The sequence below is a fragment of the Protomyctophum parallelum genome (assembly GCF_964188405.1).
Source record: "Protomyctophum parallelum genome assembly, chromosome: 20".
Classification (NCBI taxonomy): Eukaryota; Metazoa; Chordata; class Actinopteri; order Myctophiformes; family Myctophidae; genus Protomyctophum; species Protomyctophum parallelum.
Window position 1 is genome coordinate 34,533,927 of NC_139718.1, and position 24,776 is coordinate 34,558,702.

Here is a 24,776-nt window from a genome sequence, read left to right on the forward strand (position 1 = left end):
CATAACAAAACAGACTGTAAAATCCTGGATGTTCATTTAACTCTGAGAGGTGTGCACATGTAACCAAATGGAGGCGTCAATTTGGTTTAACTGCCCACTCACAGTTACAAATCGCAGTTTGGGAATCACTGATCTATAGAAGCGATAATTAAAGTTGATTAAATGTTGCATGTTTAACGGAGATTAAAAAGCTTTATATTTAAAGTCAACAGGGAAGTCAGTTTTTTGTGTTTATCAATCTGTAACCGTCAAACATGGCAATAGTGGGCCGCACCCATTTGCTTTTAAGCGTTATTGACCTAGCGTGTGTTGGCAGTGCCTGCACAGTGAAAATCCTACGTAGGCCTATTGATTTATCAATTTGCAATGCTCACAATGCTCAATTTTCAGACTTTTTCAGAAATGTTTATAAAATAGTGAAAATAGCAGATCTACAAACTCTCATCTTGTGCTATTTTCACTGTATTTGAAATAGTGGTAAATTCATAATATATTTTTGTACCTTTTCCTAGAAATGTCAAAAGTACAATATTTCTATTTAAAATGTACTCAAATAGAATAACAAAATATGAAAGAAATCGGCATACTCCAAAATGTACTCAGTTCTCAAGTAAATGTACTTAGTTACTGTCCACAACTGTCCATCAGTTGCAACTCCAAACGTGTACAGTGTACACTCTGAGAGTTAAATTGACACTCAGGATGTTTCTGTGATTACAGTGGTGGAAAGTAACTAAGTACTTTTACTTAAGTACTGTACTTAAGTACAATTTTGAGGTATTTGTACTTTACTTGAATATTTCCAGTTTCCAGTACTTTTACTTCTACTACACTAGATCTCAGAACCGGAATTTGTACTTTTACTCCACTACAATTATTTGAAAACTTTAGTTGCTAGTTACTTTGGCGATTTAAATTTTGATTAGAAAACATACATTAACCACTTCAACCCTATACATTTCGACCATTTGAAAATAGCCGATCTACAAGCTCTCAATGCGTCACGTTGCATTGAGAGCTTGTAGATTGGCTATTTTCAATAGATTTTCTACACATTTTGAACTTGTGAAATGGGACATTCTACTTTTAGTACTTTAAGTACATTTTGATGCCGATACTTTTGTACTTTTACTCAAGTACATTTTCAATTCCGTATTTTTACTTGTAATGAAGTAGTTCTAAATTGCAGTATTGATACTTTTACTTTAGTAAAACAATTGAGTACTTTTTCCACCACTGGTACTGTTAATATGCACATGGAATGAGTGACTGAACCCAGGGCGACCTTTTGGCCCGAGTATCGAAACACTCAGGTCACAGTTATTTAGATAGATAGTTATATAGATACAGCAGCAACATAGTGAAATTAGAATATTTAGGAGTTTCTCGCTCCGTGTGTGTTATCTCTAAGAGCAAATAAACACAAACGTATTCACAGACACATGCACACAAATCCAGAAAAACCAATCTTACTGAAATGACTCACACTCCCCTAGGGTGGTTGCTGTAAGCAAACATACTATTGTTCCTCGTCACACCATCATATTATTATTCCTGCTTTCTCTTAATCCTAGTGCACAGTAAAATCCTCAGTGTTCATTTATCCATTTGTAACTCAGAGAGTGTATAAATGGAACCAAATGGACCCGTTCCATTTGTTCACAAAATTTGCAAATGAGGAAGAGATTCCCAAACAGAATGCAAAACATTTAACATTAAAGGTGTGTCATATCCAATAATCGAATGTCAACACACACCAATGGAGAGGGAGGTGAGTCTGGAACAAGAAAAACAGCCCAGCAATAATGTGAATTATTATTATTATTATTATTATTATTATTATTATTATTATTATGCATGGTTCCTGTCTCTGATTGGCTAGAACAGCTTTTGAATAATTTAACTTGCTGTACTAGGTGATACAACTTTATTTGATAATGAACATTCTTGGGTGTTGTGGTTACCAAGCTATAGAGGGAATGGTGGTGTCACTGTCAATGCTGTATCCCACTCAAGAGAAACATTCTCAAGTAGGCCTAAAGGGAGATGTTGGACACATACAGCATGTGTCCAAAGTATCCCATAGGCCTACTTGATTTTTTTTCTGATGTGCTGTAAACTTAACACACACACTGTGTCCCCATTGTCTACTCTAGATTGAGGAAACAAACCCTCGTCTGGTGTCTCACATTTAGTTTTAAAATGCAAATAAGTGGTAGCCGGTATGGCCGACTTACACTTGAAGGCTGTGACTGTGAGTTGTCACAAGAAGTTGACATAGCCTACAGTAAAGTAAAGTCCTTGTGAGGACAATACATTAAATGTGGTGTGTTTTGTATATTAGCCTATTCGGCAGAACTTTTTTTATTTTATATGCCACAATAAACCTACTCTTTCTTGACAGGTTTAATTCTCAGTTATGCCAAAAGCATTTGAATAAAATAAGTTGACTTTGATCGTTTACCTTGTGGAGCGTTCTGGACCACGTGACTCCGTCCCTCAGTCCTCACCATAGCAACAGGGGTGCAACAAATCCGACAGGAGAGAGAGAGAGAGAGAGAGAGGGAGAGGGAGCACCGCGTTTCTATCGATGCTAATGTTAGCAGCAGGCAAGCCAAAAAGTCTAGAACATGGTGAAACAAAAGATTCGAATATACGCTCGCGTGAAACCCAATGGAAGAGCTGACATCACGTCGGTAAGTTGACATGCAGGTGCACGTGCTGCCTGCTGCTCCATATGGGCCATGGCTGCTATACGCTATAAGTTGGCAGCTTGGCACTGCTGCTGCTGTTTACATGGCGTTGGCGGTCTGTATGTTGAAAGTTCTAAAACGTCAAGTGTTGTAGTTCAACTCTGTAAACAGTAAACACTTCAATGAGTAAAGTATGAGTAAAGTAACGAAGTTACCATTAGTAAAGTTTCCTTTCAATGGCAGCCTACAGTGACACCTGCTGCAGGAGTGCAGGTCATAATGTGTTGATTGTATTATTTGCAGAAAGGGCCTGACTGACTGTTATGCATAGACATTTCTTATATGGTGTAACGCGGGAACAACTGCCATCTATGCCCTGCTACAACATTGCCCACAGCCTATGATGTGTGTCTTTACTAGACGTAATCTGTTGCTGTATCAGAGTTAAAAGTTATAAAATGGTCCATTTGGTTCCATTTGTACTAGTACACTCTCAGAGTTACAGACCTGTAAGGGTCCATTTGGTTCCATTTGTACACTCTCAGAGTTACAGACCTGTAAGGGTCCATTTGGTTCCATTTGTACACTCAGAGTTACAGAACTATAATGGGTCCATTTGGAACCCCCTCAAGGAACCATGAGGGTCCCTGCATCACACCTTTTAGAGCCACTGCTTTAAATAAATACATAACTAATATAGAGCATATTTGATCAAATTTAGGAGCATAACTTTTTTGTTATAGATTATTTTGACATCTGAATTTAATTCAAACAGAACCGCGCATGCACGACACATGCACGTGCACATGCACGCGCACATGTGTCCTCTTTTTGGTAATTCAGAATATGGTATGCCTATGCTATTGGCTCTCAGCCTCAGAGAGTTCTGGGTATTCTGTTCAGCCCGCCTGGTTTAAGTCAGTTATGTTCCGGTGTTCAATGAGTGTAGACGTACCGAGTGAATAATCCTCCGTCTCCGCCCGACCACCACGGACAGACTCACCCACCAAAGATACAGTATAGTGTGAGTTTACCTGTACTGCTGCTGTATTATTGCCGACCTATGAGTATGAAGTCCTGTTGTTATTGCCAACCTGTTGGAAGTACACTGTATGTCTGCCGTTCTGCCAGTAAACAGCCTGCTACTGAAAACCCTTGTGGCATCATTCCTCGCCTCCAAACCACAGAAAGCTAGTCCACAACAATATATATCTATGGACCTATATTAGCCCCATATGTGCCCTCTCCCTACGCTCATTCGGAGCTACAGAATGAGCGTAGTGCTGAGGGAACAGGAACATGGGGCTATGGTTATATGTGCTCTCTCTGCACTGCAGCAGTGTAGCACTAATATTGTGATATTAATAAACAGACTCTTGTGCGTTTACATAAAGACCCAGATGAAGAAATGAACGAAAATTCACATTTTATTTATTATGTATGTCCCATACATGTATTGCTAAATGTAGTTCTCTGGCTCCTCGACATTGTACGACATTTTTTAAAGAATAGAAACAAAGTAGAGGGCTGAGGTGCCACATTAATTTCACCTGATGTGGCTTAAGATGTTGTCCTAAGCCTACAGTGCATCATGAACATTTAATTATATTTATATTATACTGTATCCTATATTTAACTAGAAAAAGTGCCCTTCTGGGCACAGGTCTCCACCAGGATTTCTTCCTCAGCCTAGTGGGAATATGCGTGCACAGTTTCATCGCAATCGGACGCTGCGTTGAGGAGTTGTGGCGATTTGTACAGCACTCCTGTGAACTTTGGAAGCCAATCTTAACCAATCAGGATGGAGTGTGAGAAATCTGAAAGGCCGGTTTCGTTGAATGGCTCTAGAGAGACTGTGTACCAATTTGCGTGATGTTTGGACAAAATCTGTAGGTGTACTGTGCAAAAACTTGTTTTGCACAAAGCGGCCTCCTGGTGGCGCTATAACAGGCCGTTCTGAAAAGTTTGGGGCAGAGGTTCATCGTTGGCATCCAGGGAGTGTGTGTGCAAAATTTGGCATCGACCGGGTTGTTTTGCACAAAGCGGCCTCCTGGTGGCGCTATAACAGGCCGTTCTGGAAAGTTTGGGGCAGAGGTTCATGGTTGGCATCCAGGGAGTGTGTGTGCAAAATTTGGCATCGACCGGGTTAACGGTGGCCGAGATTAGCTGTTCACGGACACACGGACGGACACACGGACGGACGGAGTGCAAAACATACTCTCCCCACATGCCTTCGGCCTGGTGGAGACAATAAATACCATTTCCCCCAAAATATATTTGGAATAAAACGTTTTATGGTTATGATTCACCAGGAGCCTGGATCATGGATGGCTTGGTTCCAGGCTTAAAATAATTTATATAAAATATTTTATGAAATCTCCATGTGATCGGTGGAACTGGAACCACAAAATGGCCTCCACTGCTATGCCCTAATACAAATACAGTACACTATAACACACTGTCTGTAAGATGCCTTTTTTGACAGTACGTGCTGCTGTATGCATGTCCTAGCCTACTTATAATTATAATATAAAAAAGCAAAGGTTAATTGCATAAGGCGCAGGTCAATTATTTTATATACCGGTGGTTCTCACTGCCGGGTCCGTGAAAGCACCAATAAGGCACCAAGAATCTAGAACAGCACCAGTTCTAGAACCAAAGTTCTTTTGGTGCAAAAGTGGCCTTGAGAGTGTACACATTGTACCAAATGGACCATTCCGGGTCTGTTTGGTTCTATTTCTACACTCTCAGAGTTATATTATATGGGGATGGGTCCTTGAAATTAAAACGTTTTGAGAACTACTGATATAAATTAGAACATTGTGCCATTTCAAAGTATTGTTTCCTTTGCCCCTGTCCATGTATCACAGCACACCACCCCCCTGAATTGTAATGTAATTGATTCAGCTGCTGTAGGAAGACGGATAATTTGGTCTCACAATTCTAAAAGAACAAAGGGGCCCCTGCCAAACTGCTTTCTGTCCACGCTGTTGTGTGTGTGTGTGTGTGTGTGTGTGTGTGTGTACACACAGTCCAATTTATTGTCAGCACAGCAGCTGATGGAGGCAATAATCAAATTAAACTGAGGGTTTCAGTGACACTTCAGCATGGGGATGATGTTGTCCAGCAAACTGGAAGGAGCACAGCTACCCCCTGGGGGCTCTTAGCGGTCCTGCATGTCTGTGTGTGCGTGTGTTTGTGTGTGTGTGTGTGTGTGTGTGTGTGTGCGTGTGTTTGTGTGTGTGTGTGTGTGTGTGTGTGTGTGTGTGTGTGTGTGTGTGTGTGTGTGTGTGTGTGTGTGTGTGTGGTTTAGACACACCAGACCGGTCAGACAAGCAATACCGCAGGCACAGTGTCGGTGAAAAACAGTCTAATCACACAGGCCTTATCTTTGATTCGGCGGGCCCCAGGGGGGCATGTGATTGCATCAGTGTCCATCGGAAACATATGCCGGGAACATATGTTGAAGCTCAATGGCAGCAGGTGGGAGTGTTCGAAATTACCCGGCCAGACATCATTTGAAATGTCCTCTAGCTGCTAGAGCTGAAAGTATATTATGTGTACTACAGTTTGTCTTTGTACCCCCTGAAGCATGCCTTTTTGGCTTTTTTAGGAATTTTACTGTACCGTTATGATTACCCTGATTGTAATTTGTAAGCTTAGACTTGCTAAATATCATCGCCGTTGGGCAGAAATCTGACTACATATTTTAGCTTTTTGTGTTTACGTCTCCATACTACAGCATCACACCGCAGCCTTTCAAGCTTGTAGATAGATCTGCTATTTTTGCTACTTTTGAATTTTCGAATCCTGAAAAGTAACAAGTTTTGGACATAATGAGCTTTCCACCTGACAGACGATATGGGCTTTTTCAGAAATAGGCTACCATGTTTTTGTATGTTGGTGCATGCTTATATTAGACAAGCCACAAGAAGCCAAAATTGCTCTTCAGGCGTAGGATGATGTATTACACCGACCGCACAAATTTAGCTGGGGCTCGTATACGAGGTACCACATAACAACATAGGCATGACTGGACATATACAGTGAGTACAGTGTACATTACATGCGGTCAAACACTCAAACTATTATGTAGCTAGTCTCACATGCTCTGCAGAGGGTCCAACTTTGGCCACTCAGCATGGCAGGCCAACTCTTAACAGCTGAATTATAGGTGGTTGTGCAACGACGTGTATACCGCACCAAAAATAGTCGATCTACAATACAAGCCCAATACAAGAGTGTTGCAGTGCGAGTGTTGTGGGCTTGTATGTCTGCTATATTCAGTTTGAGACACATTTATGCAACTAAGCATAAATCTGTCCTTTACTGTGACTTTTGCCCTCTATGATGTTGGACCCTCGCAAATAGCCCTCATAGGATTGGCTTGGTTGGTTGGGTTGTTAAGCTGGCTTTGCTGTTGTCTTTGCCACTGACAGGTGTACTCTGTAGACAACGAAGAGCAGACGGGTGCCTCGCTGGAGTTTGTGGTGCCCAAGGATCTGTCCGATGGCTTCGTTAACAACAAGAGGGAGAACTACAAGTTCAGGTGAAATGCTATAAAGGTCACCAGTTTCAGTCAGCTTGTACAGAAACTGAACCTAATTAAAATGGTGCTAATGACGCAACACCACAGCTCGTAATAGGAAATGTGGTGTTGCATCATTAGCACATTTAATTAGGTTCACTTTCTCTGCTGCTGGCTGAATGGAGAGTGGTGAACTTCAGATTCAAATGTGGAACTGTAAAAAGCTATGTTGGTTGTGATTGTGATGAATGTGTCCAACAAAAAAGTCGACAACATAACTGTAAACGGGGTTGTGCAGAGGAAACCTAAATTTAAGTGTTCAAGGTTGCATAAGAACTTTGAAATCTGGCACTGGAGAGCTGGAACATCTGTTTAAGGCTGGTGGTGAAAGCTGCAGTCTTTTATACCCATTGGGCAGGGCACATGCCACGCTTCCTAGAGCTAAATTCACAGTTTGGGAGTTAGGCAGCAGTGGACACCGAAACCCACAGGCCTCTTAGAATAGCCTGCAGAGGTTCCCTCATGCCCTTATAGAAATACAATTTCCCCATTTAGCGATCCTCATGGGCCAGATTCCTCTCACATCTCTCTCATCTTTCTCTGGGATAAAACATGGAGGGGTGGGGCAGCCTTTGAAGACGTGACTAAACTCCCCCAGAGTGTCCACTTGGGGAAAAAAAAGATAAAATGAAGCAGTATGTTGTGTCCTTATTCAGCACTGCTGTGGTTAATTGTGTTCAGCCTGGGATGTTTGAGATGAACCAGAAACCCTTTGGTTTTGTTTTAGGCTATGCTACTGTAGTTGTAGACTAAATAAAGAGACAGGACTAAGGTATGTCATCTGTTCTGCTTTGAAACCCTCACGAACATATATTTATCTCTGTGTGGTTTGTTCTTTAACTTGTTTTTCTAATGCCTTGGTTTTTAATTCTGCACCTCCACATCTGTTTTTAACCCTGACTACGTCATAGTCCGAATTATGTTTTGTCAGGCAGGTTGAAAATGCCAAAGGTAGTGTGATAAAATCTTCTTTATATCTAGGTTCCAAAAGGTGTTTGACCAGAATGTGAAACAAGAGGAGATTTTTGAGACCATCGCCAGACCAGTTGTAGACAGGTAAAATTCTTCTATCTCTCAGTGAAAGTCCGTGCTGATTTTATCGTGTAGAATTACACTTTTGATATTACAATGACAACCGCATACAATGAAACAATTCAATACACATTGGACAAGAGGTTAAGTAGAAAACGGGTGTGACGTCCAAAATAATCTCTGATCGGTGCAGGAATTGCAGAAAGGTTTTGTGTAAACAGTGAAGTGAAAAGCATATCCATCCAGTGCTAGTCTGTCAGTGTTGTGGTCAGGCCAGGCCACACACCCTGCGGCAGCCACTGTTGATGGGAAGACAGTAAAGCTGAACTTACCCCTAAGACGGAAACGGAGGGAGTCTGTGATTTTTGGCCCAGCTCACGACACATAAACCACTAAGTGCACTGAGCTGGCGTACGGGATGGCACACACTGCCATCTCAAAGCGTGTGTGAAGATCTTCCAGCCACAACAGAGGACTATGCCATGGTTCCTCACTCATTCTGAACGGTTGTTTATTGTGTTAAGCGATAATTACCACATGCAGTAGACGAGCCTGGAGGCCAGTCTCATCTTCAGGCTCCATAGAGAGGGCTAATGGTTACTCCTCAACTCTTGTCTTTATGAGTGGAGAGGTGAAGGAGCCAGTACCACTACCACCGTGTCCAAATCAAAAGAGGCATTTGACTCAAAAACAAAGCTAATTTAGAGCAGTAATTGTGCCAGGGAGGAACAAGATTTGCGTAGTGAGCTTGTGGATGAGTTATTTTTTAAATTGCTGAAGTAATTACTTACTTTTGGCTCCAGCACCTCACCAAATTTATTGCTGGATGAGCTGTGTTTTTTCACTATTTTGTCTAAATTGCTGATACAATCGAGTTAAAGTGGTTAAATGTTTTTCATTATGAACCCCTTGGGGGGTTTTCTCATTGAGAACCACAGATTTATAGCACACTCATTCCATGCAATGTGAAATGCAGGTTAGGGACATTATGAAAATGAAACTGAAGGCAGCTTGGCCTAAAGCTTTATGCAGGAAGTTACTGGGAGAATAAAGTACATAGCCACTTTATATAGGATAGTTACATCAGATCCTGTGTGTTCTGCAACGTTGTGTCAGGCTAAAAAAAATGTATTCACTGCAATTTGGCTCTTTGCTCCCTCCCATCCCCCCAATCAGTACGGTGATACGTCCATAATCTAATTCCGTTGCTTGCTTCTTTAACCTCCATGCTACCCCTGCACCCAATTTTCACCCTATCCCAACAAAAGGAGCTGTTATGGTGTCTGAAGGAGCTTTAACCCTGCTCAGAGGTTAGTCTAAATTAGGGCTGACTCCCCAAAGGGAAAACAGCCAAGAGGATAGGGAATTTACTTGGAATTTCCTGTGATCAAATGTTGGTTATGTTGTTGTTATCTGAACTATAGGTTCTTCCTCAACTCCAGTCCTCCACCTCCCTCACATTCTGTCTTCCTGGCTCGGTTTAGCCCCGCCATCTCCTCAGCCCCCCTCTCCGGTCCTGATTCCACTTCTCTTAATCATAATGGGGGTCTATTTGTGGAATCCCACAAGTACTTTGTATTATCGTTGCCATTATGAGACACAGTAAACAAGATGGTGAGCCATCTAGAGTTGGCCTACTAAGACTTGGATGTCTTTACTTGACTCAGAGAGGCTCAGTGGCTTGGGTATTGGGTTCTTGCCCTTCCTGGCTGACCTTTTAATACGTAAGTCCTCTGTTGTTGTGCTAGATGGCTGACATCAGGTTGAAGACTTGCAGTCATCTGTGAGGTATGTGTCATAGCGTATCAGTTTGAGCCTGGCGTCCATCAAGCTTTGATATGACTATGTCAGACACAGCCTGCAGGGCACTAGTCATCACATCTGTTCACGAGTAGTATCTGTCCCCCGACTCTCCGTGGTCCCAACATTTCTTCAGTTTGTAGTCTGTTGCCAGTACTTCGCACCCCCTGCAGAATGCTCATTTACATAGTGTTGATGGAATGTTATAAATTCCACAGGTCTTGAACTTTTAAATCCAGTCTCACCACAATGGCTAGAGCACAGGGGTGAGTAAGTCTGAGGGCTCTAGCTCCCATTTCCTAGTGGAACATGCTCCCTTCTGAGACAATGAAAGGAGAGATCCATGCCACAATGGGTATTGTGAAAGACATTTCAGTTTAGAATGACTTACTACAGTATATGTTTATTAAAGGTTCCCCATTAGAGACACAGTGAATGAGCCGTTGGTTTCTTGATGCCATTTCTCTTTTGTTGATATTTAAATTGTCCCACGTACAGTAGCATGCGTGGCCAGAGCAATCAAAAAGTGAAATCAAAACCGAACTGACGGACAATAGTTTACTTTACGCCCTGTTGTCAGGAAGCATTTGTGTTCAGGTCTAGTCAGGATTCACTTTGAATAACGGTATTTTCCCTGTCAGACCAACTGCACCCACAACTCAAGGCAAAGCAGGCGCTTATCTTCTCAACTGGCAAATAACTGTCAGGTTGTTATTTTTATTGGTACTCAGTCATACTGGCAGTCATATCACACCTCTGAAGTTCAGCCCAAAGTTCTGAACTTGTTCATTTGGACACGATCTTCCCGTCTCCGCTGTGGTGTAACCAAAACTAGGAACGTGAGCCGCAACACGGTAGTCTAAAAACAAACCAACAGTAATGGTTCTAATGGAGAAAGAGCCGATATAATGATGCTGGCCTGGCAAGCCAACTCCTCTTGTTTGCATTGTAACCCCAGTTCGCAACGCTGCATTTGGACCAATACAGTGTTGCTTTCTTTTGAAACCTGTAGCTCATCACAATTTTGGAACCCATTTTTCACCCGGTGCCAATTGCCTAAGCTGTAATCCTGGGCACTACTCTCCCTCTGCTAACCTGGGAGGAGCCCCGAACTGAGCTCATGCTTCCTTCAATGCCTGTGGAGTGAGCTGGCCGCTTCTTATCACCTGACAGGAAGACGTACTGTAGTGCGTGGTAGGAACACGTTATTCCAACCAGTTCCTTTCCCCTCCATCTGACCAGGGGGAGACAGAATAGAGACCAGGAGTACTGCATGTTTTTTGTGAGGGTACCTATACCTACAGTACCCTAGGGCAGCGATTCCCAAACTTTTTCATGTCAAGGACCCCCAAATTGACACTGATGAGCCTGCGGACCCCCATTTGAAAAGAATATATGCCAGGGACCCCCATAAGAGAAGATTCTGATGGCTCTAGCAGTGATTTTCAACCCGTTTAATTTCAAGGACCCCCAGTTTGACATGCATTAGTCTACAGTACAGACCCCCATTTAATGTAATTTCTATCTCTGGGACCCCCAATTTATATTGTAAAACCACTGTTAATTTAACGCTGAGAGTGTACAAATGAACCAAATGGACCCATTTGGTTCCTATCTCTAATTGAGTTAGGTACCCCCTGGAACTCCCTCAAGTACCCCCAGGGGTCCCCGGACCCCACTTTGGGAACCCATGCCCTAGGGGACACAGGGAGAACATGCGAACTCCACTCAGAAGGACACTTTCGCCAACCCTACCTAGGGTATGGCCGCTAATGACGCGGAGGAGAGAACACGCCCACAGCATCCCTGACAGTGAAAACAGGACTATGGGTCTAAAAGACTCACTAGCCACCCATCGAGGTCATGCTGCTCCTTGCACCTTACATTTTAGAAAATGTATACATTTTGGTTGGCGCTAGAAAAAAGGTCATACTGTAGGGTCTCTCAAATGGTTGGGGTTCATTCACTGGGGAGCACCGTGAATGCGCTCAGCAGTTTTATGGTCAGTTCGATTTTGACATATCTTGTTTGTAAAAAATACACGTAATATACGTAGGAAAGGACATGAGTTCACCTAGCCTGGAAACCAGACAGATATGCCATTGCAAAACGCAGTGATATTAGTCTGAGGCTAAGGTTCACTTAAATCAGTGCACCCAGATGCAATTCTCCTCTAAAGATGGTGGCACCATGAAGAGGGAAAAAGAACAGCAAAGTCACTGAACAAGAAGGGAGATAAATCAAAGTGGTTAAGACCTTTTTTAACCAGACCATACCGACAGTGGCCACTGGCCTGGCATCAACTCCTCCCACAATATTCCCTCCTGTTCATCCCTTACTCATAATGGTCCATACCATCTCAACAAAGGCCCAAAATATTCAATTTGCCTTTTTCCCTTTAAAAAAAGAACCGTGAGAACAGAGGAGTCCAGTGTCCTGGCTTAAGGACTGTTGGTCTCCAGGAAGGCTGAGGTGTAAACAGGAACAAGCATTGGGAAACGCCCCGGCCTCGGTGGCACAGCGCTCAGGCCGCACATCATTAGCGCTGACATTAACCTAAAAACACTGAGCCCGTGTCCTACCCACTCCTTCACCGCCATGACTCACGCAGGATCAAGTGGCCGCCCACTGCCCCAGTCGCCGTCCAAGTCAGAATATATACCAAACCGCCGTTCTGTGAGTCGACGTAATTCTTTATGCCGACTGACACGGAGTTCTATCGTTTACCCCGTCTTGTGCAGGGTGTGGAATGGCACAACTCTTGACGAAAGGGAAAAGCGCCACACCGCTCAAATTCAGGCACGTCCGTTCCATTAGAAATAGCCAGAGGCGAGCCATTCTTTTCTTTTCGAGTTCTTTTAGAAATTCCCTAAAGTATTGTCGAAAAAGTTTATTTTGAATTTGGCGACTGGGAGAGGAGGGACAGAGCCTACGGTGGTATAACATCACCTTTTGATCCAGGCTCTGGTGTCGGGGACTAGCCTGTCATTTTGTAATTTCTCCCTGGTTTGGCTCCAAGCCTGCATAACAGGATACGTATCCCTCACCTTCTCCCTCATAATGTTCAGAACCATAATTTTAGATGTTCATTTCACTCAAATAGAGGTTTGGTCCCATTAGAGAGAAAAAAAGGGTTTCCATGGCCCTCTGCACGCGTGGTGTCCAGTTCAGTGCCAAACCAAAATTCACCAAGCCCCTGCCTGCCTAGTTTGACTGGGTTTGGGTCCTTTCCTTCAATCAAGCTATGAGACATTCCTCCTCCGTCACTGGCAGATGTCTGTCGCCGTTTGCCGCCGCCCTCCACTGGCTGCAGTCTTTCCCTGCGGATTTACAGTGTCAGGTTCGATTCACTCAGACATTTGGTGTCTGGTTTAGGATATTGTTGGCAGTTTCACCACACTCCACTGCAAATTAAGATGGTGAGGTCAGACCGAGGCACATGATGCACATTAACAGTCTGACATGGCTATACGTTGAGGCTGTAACCGTACTAGAGGTTTTCAAAGTGAGGGCCGTGATCCAGAGTTAAAAAAATAAAAAGTTAAATATTTCTCCTTTTCCTATATTCAGTTATTAGTGTAGATTTCCGTCTTACACAAACATTACATTTCCCAATACAATAAATCAACTGTAGATTTAGTTGACTAAAACTAGACTAACACTAAAACATTCCAGGTGACTAAAATATGACTACAACTAAATTTAGTTTCATTCCAAAGACTATGACTAAACTAAAATAGAAATTTGCTGACAAAAACAACACTGCTGTGCTGTGTATGAGCTCATGTTCACAGCGCTTCTCTCAGGGTGGGATTGTTGATGGTGCAGTTTATATAAACGGTGCAGTGTTTAATCCCTGTTGATTACCAAATCAAACAAACTTCAGTGGTCAGTGTCACAGATTGTAAAGGCTCCTATATAATGCCATTAAATATGTATACTGTATGCTGCCGTGATGCTGTTGCGGCAGGTTAATGCCATTAACCGAGATTGGATTTGGAGCTTTAGCAGAGGATGCAACGTCCGTGCAGACAGCAGCAGAAGTTTGCAGCGTGTGTGCATGGATTCAAGTTCTCAGTCGACTCACGACTGATTTCAGTCCTATGGATTCCAGTCAGCATGTCTTCTATGAAAGCAGTCGCACGCTGAAAATAGCAGATCTACAGGCACAATACACCATATATTCTACCATAGATTAGTTATATTGAGATGAAAGAGTGTTAGAAGTGGTCAAACTGGCAGTAGAATACAGGTTCTTTCTTCAACTAGTGTTGAATGACAAATTACAGGTGTGTGTGTGTGTGTGTGTGTGTGTGTGGTCAGTGTGTTGGGAGGGTACAATGGTACCATCTTCGCCTATGGCCAGACGGGCAGCGGGAAGACCTTCACCATCACAGGCGGGGCGGAGCGCTACACGGACCGCGGCATCATCCCTCGCACCCTCGCCTACATGTACCAGCGCTTCAGCCAGGTCTAGCATGTTGTTGCACTCTCAAACGTTTTCGTGCCAAGGACACCCAAAATGACACATAATTGGCCATCTGAAAATGTTTTGTGCCAGGGACAAGAATATGTATATATATATATATATATATATATATATATATTTTTACTGCTTTTAATGCTTTTGTGAAACGCTGTGGTATGATCGAGTAGGGTGTTGATTTACGAAAAAAAACACACAATGTGGAGATACCGTATAATAGGAGGTTTCTGCCGATAGTGATTTATTGATTGATTTGAATATATTTATTGAATTAACAAGTTTGAAAACTTTTACTCAACTTATCATAAAGATATACAATACATTACAGCCACAACACTAACTAGAAAAAGTGCCCTTCCGGGCACAGGTCTCCACCAGGTTATCCACAGATCCGTGCAGTTAGAGGTAAAAACACTTTTCGGCCTGTTATAGCGCCACCTTGAGGCTGAGTTGAAATTGTTCATGTGGCATTTCGTCCTCGGCCTAGTGGGAATGTGGGTGCACAATTTCACGGAAATCACGCGATGTGTTCATGATTTGCAGCATTTTGTTTGAAACTGAGCACTCCTGTGAACTTTGGAAGCCAATGTTAACCAATCAGGATGGAGTCTGATAAATCTGAAAGACCCGTTTCGTTGAATGGCTCTAGAGAGACTGTGTACCAATTTGCGTGATGTTTGGACAAAATCTGTAGGTGTACTGTGCAAAAACGTGTTTTGCACAAAGCGGCCTCCTGGTGGCGCTATAACAGGCCGTTCTGGAAAGTTTGGGGCAGAGGTTCATGGTTGGCATCCAGGGAGTGTGTGTGCAAAATATGGCATTGAAAAACTTGTTTTGCACAAAGCGGCCTCCTGGTGGCGCTATAACAGGCCGTTCTGGAAAGTTTGGGGCAGAGGTTCATGGTTGGCATCCAGGGAGTGTGTGTGCAAAATATGGCATCGACCGGGTTAACGGTGGCCGAGATTAGCTGTTCACGGACACACACACACACACACGGACACACACGCGGACGGACGGAGTGCAAAACATACTCTCCCCACATGCCTTCGGCCTGGTGGAGACAATAAAAGCAATAATAGATATAGACAAAAGGGGGATGGGGGCAGGGGACAGAGGATGTCACACAGGGCACCCTTCGACCCGTGGAGCTTGCTGTGGGAGTGCGTCGATTGACTCTGGGGGCAACCTACTACTATTATAATAATAAGAAGAATGAATTGCATTTTTATAGCGCTTTTCCAAGCGCTTTACAATGGTTCATTGTCTCCACCAGGCCGAAGGCATGTGGGGAGAGTATGTTTTGCACTCCGTCCGTCCGTTTGTGTGTCCGTCCGTCCGTCCGTCCGTCCGTCCGTGTGTCCGTGAACAGCTAATCTCGGCCACCGTTAACCCGGTCGATGCCATATTTTGCACACACACTCCCTGGATGCCAACGATGAACCTCTGCCCCAAACTTTCCACAACAGCCTGTTATAGCGCCACCAGGAGGCCGCTTTGTGCAAAACAAGTTTTTGCACAGTACACCTACAGATTTTGTCCAAACATCACGCAAATTGGTACACAGTCTCTCTAGAGCCATTCAACGAAACCGCTCTTTCAGATTTCCAGAACGGCCTGTTATAGCGCCACCAGGAGGCCACTTTGTGCAAAACAAGTTTTTGCACAGTACACCTACAGATTTTGTCCAAACATCACGCAAATTGGTACACAGTCTCTCTAGAGCCATTCAACGAAACGGGTCTTTCAGATTTCTCAGACTCCATCCTGATTGGTTAAGATTGGCTTCCAAAGTTCACAGGAGTGCTCAGTTTCAAACAAAATGCTGCAAATCATGAACACATCGCGTGATTTCCGTGAAATTGTGCACCCACATTCCCACTAGGCAGAGGACAAAATGCCACATGAACAATTTCAACTCAGCCTCAAGGTGGCGCTATAACTGGCCGAAAAGTGTTTTTACCTCTAACTGCACGGATCTGTGGATAACTTTGTATGCCAACTCCCTAGAGGCCAAGGAAAAACCTTTGCCTAGAATTCTTCACATCTGCTCATCCTGGTGGAGACCTGTGCCCAGTAGGGCACTTTTTCTAGTTCATTCATACATTGGGAGGTGAAGTGACGCCAGCATCCTCACTTCCCACATTCACACACCAATACAATATACAATGCAATGGTGGCGAGCTCACACCGACCAACTCATTGGAGGCAATGTAGGGTTCAGTGTCTTGGCCAAGGACACTCCGACATGTGGACAGGAGGAGCCGGGATTCGAAGTCTGCCCTCAATGGGATACTGTAGCATGACAAATCATTCAAATTATATTTGTGCACATTCTACTGAAGTCGGTGAAAGGCTGCCATCAAACCACAAAGGCTCGGTTCTAATGAGGTGTTCATTGTTTCTTTTGTCCACAGGACAACAGTATGGTGTACACCACCCACGTTTCCTACCTGGAGATCTACAACGAGCAAGGCTTCGACCTGCTGGACCCCAAACAGGAAGCCTCTCGCCTGGAAGACCTGCCGTGAGTATTCATTTTGGGCACACTCATGTAGATCACTGGTTCTCAAAGTCTTCTTTGTGAAGTTCCCCCAAAATGATATCTAATGTAATCCTGGGTTCTACACTCCCTCTGCCAACCTGGGGAGAGCAACAGACTGACCTCATGCTTCCTTCAATGCATGAGGAGTCCAAGCCGCTTCTTTTCACCTGATAGGGGGGAGATTCCCCAGTTGGACGTAGCGTGTGTAGGAAACACGTTTTTCCAACCAGTTCCTTTCCCTTTACATCTGCTGAAAGATGCAACGAAATGAAAATAAGAGCATTTACAGTGTCTCCATTGAATTTACATTGTTCATCATCAATATATGTATTAAGAATGTGATATACCGATTGATTTAATTTAGACAGATTGTAAGCCCTAGATAATGGTACTTTGCAGCCTCCCATTGGCCAAAGACGGATGACCAGTGACTCCAGTGTTCTCCCAAAGTCTTCTGGGCTTAGTTTAGCCGTAGTCCCCAAAAGCCATTTGTCAAGCTGGCCTAGACACACTGTGTGGTGAAACATTGAGACTCCACTCCCAGTATTTACCGGGCCACTACACATCTGCCAATTGACATAATGAGCCTATGAGAGAGAGAGGACTCAACCTGATGGCAGACTAAACCACTAGAGTGGAGAGCTGGGTAGTCATGTGGAAAAGTAGTTTTTCATAGTTGGTCACATTGTTTTCTCATATCTGTCTGCGTCTACCACTGTTGTTTTGTTTTTTCTTCTTGTCTCCGTTTGTCTCCCTACCTCCCTCCCTGTCTGTCTGTCTGTCTGTCAGTCAGTCAGTCATCCTTCTTTTTCAGCTCAGGATTTATTCTACGTTCACTTTGCTATAGGCCTATGTAAAATACACCACTTTGCATATCCAGTCACAAAACACGATCCATCATTTTTGACCCGCACAATTTGGTCCTATTTTCTTCCCGCATGAGTCCTATTTAACTTACTTTTCTTTTTCTGGTGTTTTTCTTCTTTTTCTAATGTCACTTCTCTCCTTTCACAGGAGATTCAGCTCAAGGTTTAAGTGCCCACAAATCACAGTCTTCTGTAAATAGACGGTACCCGCTGTTGACCATGCTGTGGTCACGCTTGCTGATTCCAGGAGATGTGGCACTGAAAACCTCTTTCTCTATCTGTCGTGGCTTCTGCCCCCTCCCTCTCTCTTTTTCTCTCTTTCTCGCAACTCTCATGTTTTTCACTCTTTTCTTCTCTGGCCGTTTTCGCCCATAGGTCACCACTCACCATACTAACTAACGGAAATGACTTCAAAACCACTTTCACCCTGGCATCCATATTTTGGGCATGTCATTATAGAATAGATTATAATATATCATGTCATACAATGTCATTATTTAGCACATTTTCAAAAATAGAGAAAATAGCAGATCTAACAAGCTCGCAAAACCAGATATTCTTGCTATTTTTGGAAAACAATAACATGTAGCTTAATTAAGTGGTTAAAGAAATTCTGTTTAGCAAAACATCCATGGGTGATTACTATATATCGTCTGTCGGGTGGAAACCTCAGATGGCCAAAACTGTTACTATTCAGGATTTAAATTCAAAAGTAGCAGACCTACAAGCTCAAAATGAGTCACTTTCCGCCACGTTTCAAGCTTGTGGATCTGCCACTTTCTAGCACCTCACTCACTAGTGTGATCAAGTAGGGCGTTAATTTATGAAAAAACACAAAAGTTAAAACGTGGAGATGAGAGGTTTCTGCCCGACAACGACGATATATATACATGTACACAGTACACAACTTTTGTTTTAGTGTCGTTCCATTTCCGTTTGCATGTTTTCCCCGTTGATAAATGTTGTCCTCTAATTTGTGTTGAGTGGATGTTTTTGAAGTTGTTTTCCATCCCGTCCCTGCCCCGTCAACATTGCGTGTTTATGCACAGTTGAAGTTGGGAGGTCTTACTTAATGTTTTGCTGCATCAAGCCGCATAATATGTCATTCTGCTGCTTGTAACTGGCAATTTGTTTTTCGTGCCGCCTCACAAGTTTCCTTTGGCTACCGTCTGTGTGAAGGATTTTCCATATCATCGGTTAAGATAAGATCTTTAAATGAGCAAAAGTCACGTTAACTTTACATATATTTTACATACTTTACAAACAAAAATCACGTAATGCGGTGAGGGATTAGGCTGTGGGGGAACACGACCCTACTATATAACCATGAAACGGGCCATAATAGTATACTGTATGTCGACAACCTTAAATCACGTTGCTTTGTGCTTCGAGCTTTTGGATCTGCTACTTTTGATGCTTCTGTGTGACTTCTGTGTATGATCAAGTAGTAGAGGCCGGGTATTCATTTTCAAAAAGTCAAATTGAATCGGTGTGTAAGAAAACAAAGCAAATAATCTACTTCCTTCGCCGTCTAAGATCCTTCGGTGCTAGTAGACGGATTCTTCTTTTGTTCTTCACTTCTGTGTTCTTCAACTACTGTAGTACCACCTGCTATGGATGTTTGTCTGCAGCCCTAAAGTCACAACTGAACATTTGTTCAAAAGATTGTTGGACAACCACTTGAGAAACGTTATACATCCACGTATGATAAGTGTCAAGTCCATGTCCCCTGGCTCCCCCTTGGTTGTTTGGATTAAAAAAACTGGAAGTGATCCTGGACAGTCGTTGCAACAGACTAGTCACTCCACTACCGTACACTTTACAGTACATCAAAAAGATCAGACCCTTCCTCAACCATGTCATTTCCAGGCTTGACTACTGCAACACCCTCCATGCTGTTCTGCCAACATTTTCTCTCAAACCTGATCCAGAATGCTGCGAGCACACCTCTGGTCTTCAACCTCCCTTGTGTCTCTGTTTTGATGGGCTCACTCCACTGGCTCCTGCATGGTTGCCGCTCGCATCCAATTTAAAAGGGTCTCCTTGTACAGTGGGTCATCTGTATAGACGGGGCTTGTACTGTAGGTCACCTGTGTAGTGTGTGATCCAGCCTCATGCTGAGTTCACACAAGCAGGTGCAAAGACACAGTTTACCATTCATTTTCAATGGAAGCCAGCGACATGCAGATGCAAAGATGCATCCAACGTTTGTAGCTGCTGCAAAAAGCTACAAAGCTACAAATTGAAGCTGAGCCGGGCTCAACTTCCAGATGCAAAGCTACAACTGTAGCTGCAATGACACACTACGGACTCACGCTTGATGACGTGATTGACATCACGACCGTGTGAGCAAGTAAAAGATTTTACGAAACTTCAATGCAACAAATTATGCTGTGATCTTTGCATCTTTGCAGCTTCTGCATCTGCCCATTAACGCAGCATTACAGCCCTTGCCACACACTTTGGTCAGCAATCACAGTGACGTCTACATCTGTCCCTACCACAGTGACGTCTACATCTGTCCCTATCACAGTGACGTCTACATCTGTCCCTACCATGACACCCTGGCCAGCATTCCAAATTGACCTCCTCTTGGCTCCCAAGCTGTGGGATGACCTCGCCACTCCGTCAGGAATGCAGACTCCACACTCCTTCTGTATGCCGCAGTCTGAAAACTCATCTCTTCAAACTCTGTACCTCACCATCTGGCACTCCTTAATTATTGTCTCCACTGGGTGAGAGAGGATGTTTGCAGCACCCTGTCCGTCCATGTGTCTGTCTGTCCGTCCGTGTGTGTGTCCGCCCGTCCGTCTAGAGCTAATCTCTGGCACCGTTGGCCTGGTCGATGCCAAACTGTGCACACTGCACGCACACTCCCTGGATGTCAATTCGGAAGCTCTGCCCCACATTTTCCAGAACGGCCTGTTATAGCATAGCACCACCATGAGGCCGATTTTGGAAAAACATACTAGTCCTTCAGATTTTATCCAAATATCACTCAAATCAGTACACATAATCTTTATAGTCATGTGATCAAGACGGATCTGTGTGATTAAAAAAAAAAAAAAAAAGATTCTATCGTGGTTGGCTATGATTGACATCAATATTGTTTCCAGGTGTGGCCTGTTTTTTAACAAAATGCTTCAAATCATGAACGCAGCGTTCAATTGCTGTGAAACGCACATTTCACAGGAACAATTAATGCCACCCTTTTAACATTGCCATATTATAGTGCCATCAGGAGGCACATTTTTGCAAAAATAAATCATGAACGTTCCTGACCTGGTGTTGACCTGTGCTCGGAGGAGCACTTTTTCTATTTTGCATCTGTTCTTGTTACCTTAGGCTAGTCAGATGTACTGTACGTTGTTTAAGTTTTCACATGCTACGTATGTTATTTATAGATACAGTACAGTACAGTAAGCGCAGTTTGCTTGTCCACGGATCATACCATGTGTGTTGTTTACACAGACACTTTGATGTCTAACTGAAATCCTAGTTATTATCCTCCTAATCTCTCAAGATGAATTCAGAGCTTTGCTCAAAGGATTTATTTTTTATCCCAGATTGCTATCCTCCTAGCACTTGATTTACTTGACCGTCTACCTTGTGTTTGGTTGACTTGTCTTCATGCTACTTACTCTAATCTTACACTTTATAAGTCGCTCTGGATCTGAATTGTAAATATAGTAATTGCCATGTATGGCCTGATGATGCCAGAATGCGTGTCTAGGAAATTACTGTATGCTGTGTGCATTTCTATAATTTTTCTTTAAGTCAAGGCTTTGACCAGATATGTAAAGGCCTAGTCATACTCCAGTTAAGGTGACCACCTAAAACTACAACATGACGTCACGCCGTGGTGATAAACGACCACTCACCCGAACACATCTCTCTGTTTTTGTGGTCACCTTATCACCTAAAACTGGAGTATGAATAGGCTTCATTGTTTATTTAAATTAACTCAATGTTACTGTACTGTGTGTTTAAATCCTGACATACTAACTACATTATTTTAATCTACACGTTTTCTTCCACTATGATGTCTCTTTTCCAGCAAGGTGACAATCATGGAGGATTCAGACCAGAATATCCACCTCAAGAATCTGTCCCTCCAGCAGTCGACCAACGAGGAGGAGGCTCTCAACCTACTCTTCCTGGGCGACACCAATCGGATGATTGCAGAAGTAAGGCCCCTCCGTGCTTTTCCAGCAGTCAAACATTGAGGTTTACTTTAAAGAGTTGAATCCCATACCAATCTAGTTTTGGGGGCTCTTCTTGCTACAGTATGTACTATGTACAGTATATAGCAGCATAACATTTTTGACCTAGGTTTTCAGAATACCTAGGTCAGCATTTAGAAGGCGTTTTTAGAATCAGCCTCATAGTCCTAAATGGGTTTTAATTGACCTCTGAGAGAGGGTATACATGGAACCAAATGGGATACGGATCCATTTGGTTCCATTTCTACACTCTCAGAGGATCTTACTACGTAGAAGTTAGGTACTAATATGCACTGGCATGTTGAATATGTATGACCACCTCTAAAAGTAACTACAAAGTAACATACTTGTAAGGGTCTTCTTTGTACCCTACAGTAGAAATCCAACATGCACTCCAAAGGCTACCTTATGACATTTCTGTAATATTATTTTGGTGCCTCTGTGGTCTTTTTTTTCTCCTCCTCACCACACGTTTTCCTCTGTAAAACGCAGCATTCCCTCTGTAATTTCTTCTCTCTGCTCGCAGCCGCATGTGGACAAAAGATGACACGTACTATATGTTCACGCCACACTCCGAAACCATGAGCTCATCATCACACGTCTGTCGGGGAGACTTTTAGTGGCTTCCCTTGTGTCGTTCTTTATGGGACAGGAGATAAAATACACTTTCTGAGGACACATTTCCTCTCATCTGGATTTCTTTTTCTGTCTTCTTCCCATCCATCTCCCGCCTCTGCTCAGCCCACACATATTAAAGCCTAATTTATGCTCTTATCTGTGCTACAGTCAGTGTTTATTTTATTTTTTATTTGGTTCTCTATGTCAGTGGTTCTCAAAGGGGTCCCTGAGGGGGTTCAGGGGGTTCCTAGCAAAATGTGTACTGTTAACACAGCATCACAACAGTTTTGAACCTCTTTATCCTTTTATACGTTGGCTATTCAAAAAGAGCAGATATACTGCTATTTTTGAGCATTTTTGAAAAATATTGAAAGCGTTTGAAAAACGGAATCGGTTTTTAATTACTTAAGGAGGGAGGTGGAGCAGTACAGTATGTGCCTTTTGTGTCTAGGACCCCCAAATTGATATAGACTCCTATATTTGGCCGCGGACCCCCATCTGAAATTGTTTTGTGCCAGGGACCCCTAAGAGACAAGACTTGTGATCACTCGACTATATTAGAGAACGTCAGTCCAGTGCAGGTTTTGGCACAAAGCGCTGAACTCACCTTGTTTACTTTTGTTGATAGTCGGTTTCATTTCTAAGTATAAATAACACACGGCAAAAAGTGAATCGAGTCATCGTGTTTGAATCTAGTGGCAGTGCACAGCACAGCAGGTGGTCCGAATGCACCCCCCCCCCCCTCCCGTAGCTCCCACAGACTTGAATCAACGATCTCTCCGGCTTATGGGGGTTTGTAGCCCATTCAGACCCCTCGGTCAGGACCTCGCTCGCTGACTCACTGCGGTCAGTCACTGTGTGTGGTCAGTGCACGGCCGCTGTGTTCCACAGGAAGGCAGCATGTGTTCCACAGGAGGTCAGGAGGGGGGGGGGGGGGGATGGTAAACCGAGAGAAGAGACGATGATAGGTCAGTGGTTCTCAAAGTGGGGTCCGGGGACCCCTAGCTACTGTACGGCCCGGTCCTTTTAGGGGGCAGTGGTTCTCAAATATGTTCTTTTTTTCTATAATTTTTATCTCACGATTTTTGTAACACTTTGTTTTCACCCAGTGTCACGGAGGAGAGAACAGCGTCCCCAGTGGGAATCGAACCCAGGACCTTCTAGCTGTGAGGCCACATCGATACCGTTTGAGCATGTTTGTTTTAACACAATCAGCGCCGGGATTTCTTTCATACGAGAGGCATGTTGAAGTCAGAAATGAAGAGCTTAGTATATCCATCTGATCAAAACCACAGAGAGCTCCCTAGATTAGGAGTTACGAGGCATTCTTTCTGAGCCGTAAACCCTAACGGGGAAGTGAACGGCAACGTGCATGCGCGAACAGCAAGTAGTATGGTGCAGAAGGAGAGGCCAACTCCCAAAAAAGAGAAAATAAATCTGAATATTTTTCTCTCGTTTGATATCAATGATAATGTGCTAGGACGTGTGTACAGTACACGTCCTCGCAATCCATCGGTTGGATTAGCTATGACGTTTCCACACGGTCTAAATGGGTTAATCATCAATCAATCGATTGTGCTTTGTCTCGGATCAATGGAACCAACGTATTACAGGCCTACTTTAACGTTCCTATTTTGCACTGGAAACTATTTTTTTCAAGTTTTTCAAGTTTTCAAGTTCAGTTATGTTAAAAACATAACATACAATGCTTCCTTTTCTTTTTGTTATAGTTTAGCTGAAAATAGCTAATCTACAAGCTGATAACACGTCTCGGTCACAACCGACCACGCATGCGATCTGATCCTAAATCAACCACTAGTATACCGTTATATAACTGATCCTTCCAGAGGCCTCCTAAGGCATCTAAAGGCGCCATCGCTGTGCTTTAAGGGATACCCCGGGGAGCAGCGGAGGTCAGGTGAAGAGTG

The 24,776-nt window shown here is 43.4% G+C and overlaps 1 protein-coding gene across 1 annotated transcript in view; it reads left to right on the forward strand.

Moving 5' to 3' along the window:
- Positions 1-2,630: 2,630 nt before the first annotated feature.
- Positions 2,631-24,776, forward strand: part of kif6 (kinesin family member 6) — a gene marked incomplete at both ends in the record, with an annotated part of 109,274 nt that continues 87,128 nt past the window's right edge. Inside the window, 6 exons of the mRNA XM_083791695.1 lie at positions 2,631-2,696; positions 7,133-7,242; positions 8,263-8,337; positions 14,437-14,584; positions 17,014-17,123; positions 22,065-22,194. Of these exons, the coding sequence (XP_083647821.1) occupies positions 2,631-2,696; positions 7,133-7,242; positions 8,263-8,337; positions 14,437-14,584; positions 17,014-17,123; positions 22,065-22,194 (639 nt within the window). The remainder of the gene's footprint in view (positions 2,697-7,132; positions 7,243-8,262; positions 8,338-14,436; positions 14,585-17,013; positions 17,124-22,064; positions 22,195-24,776) is intronic.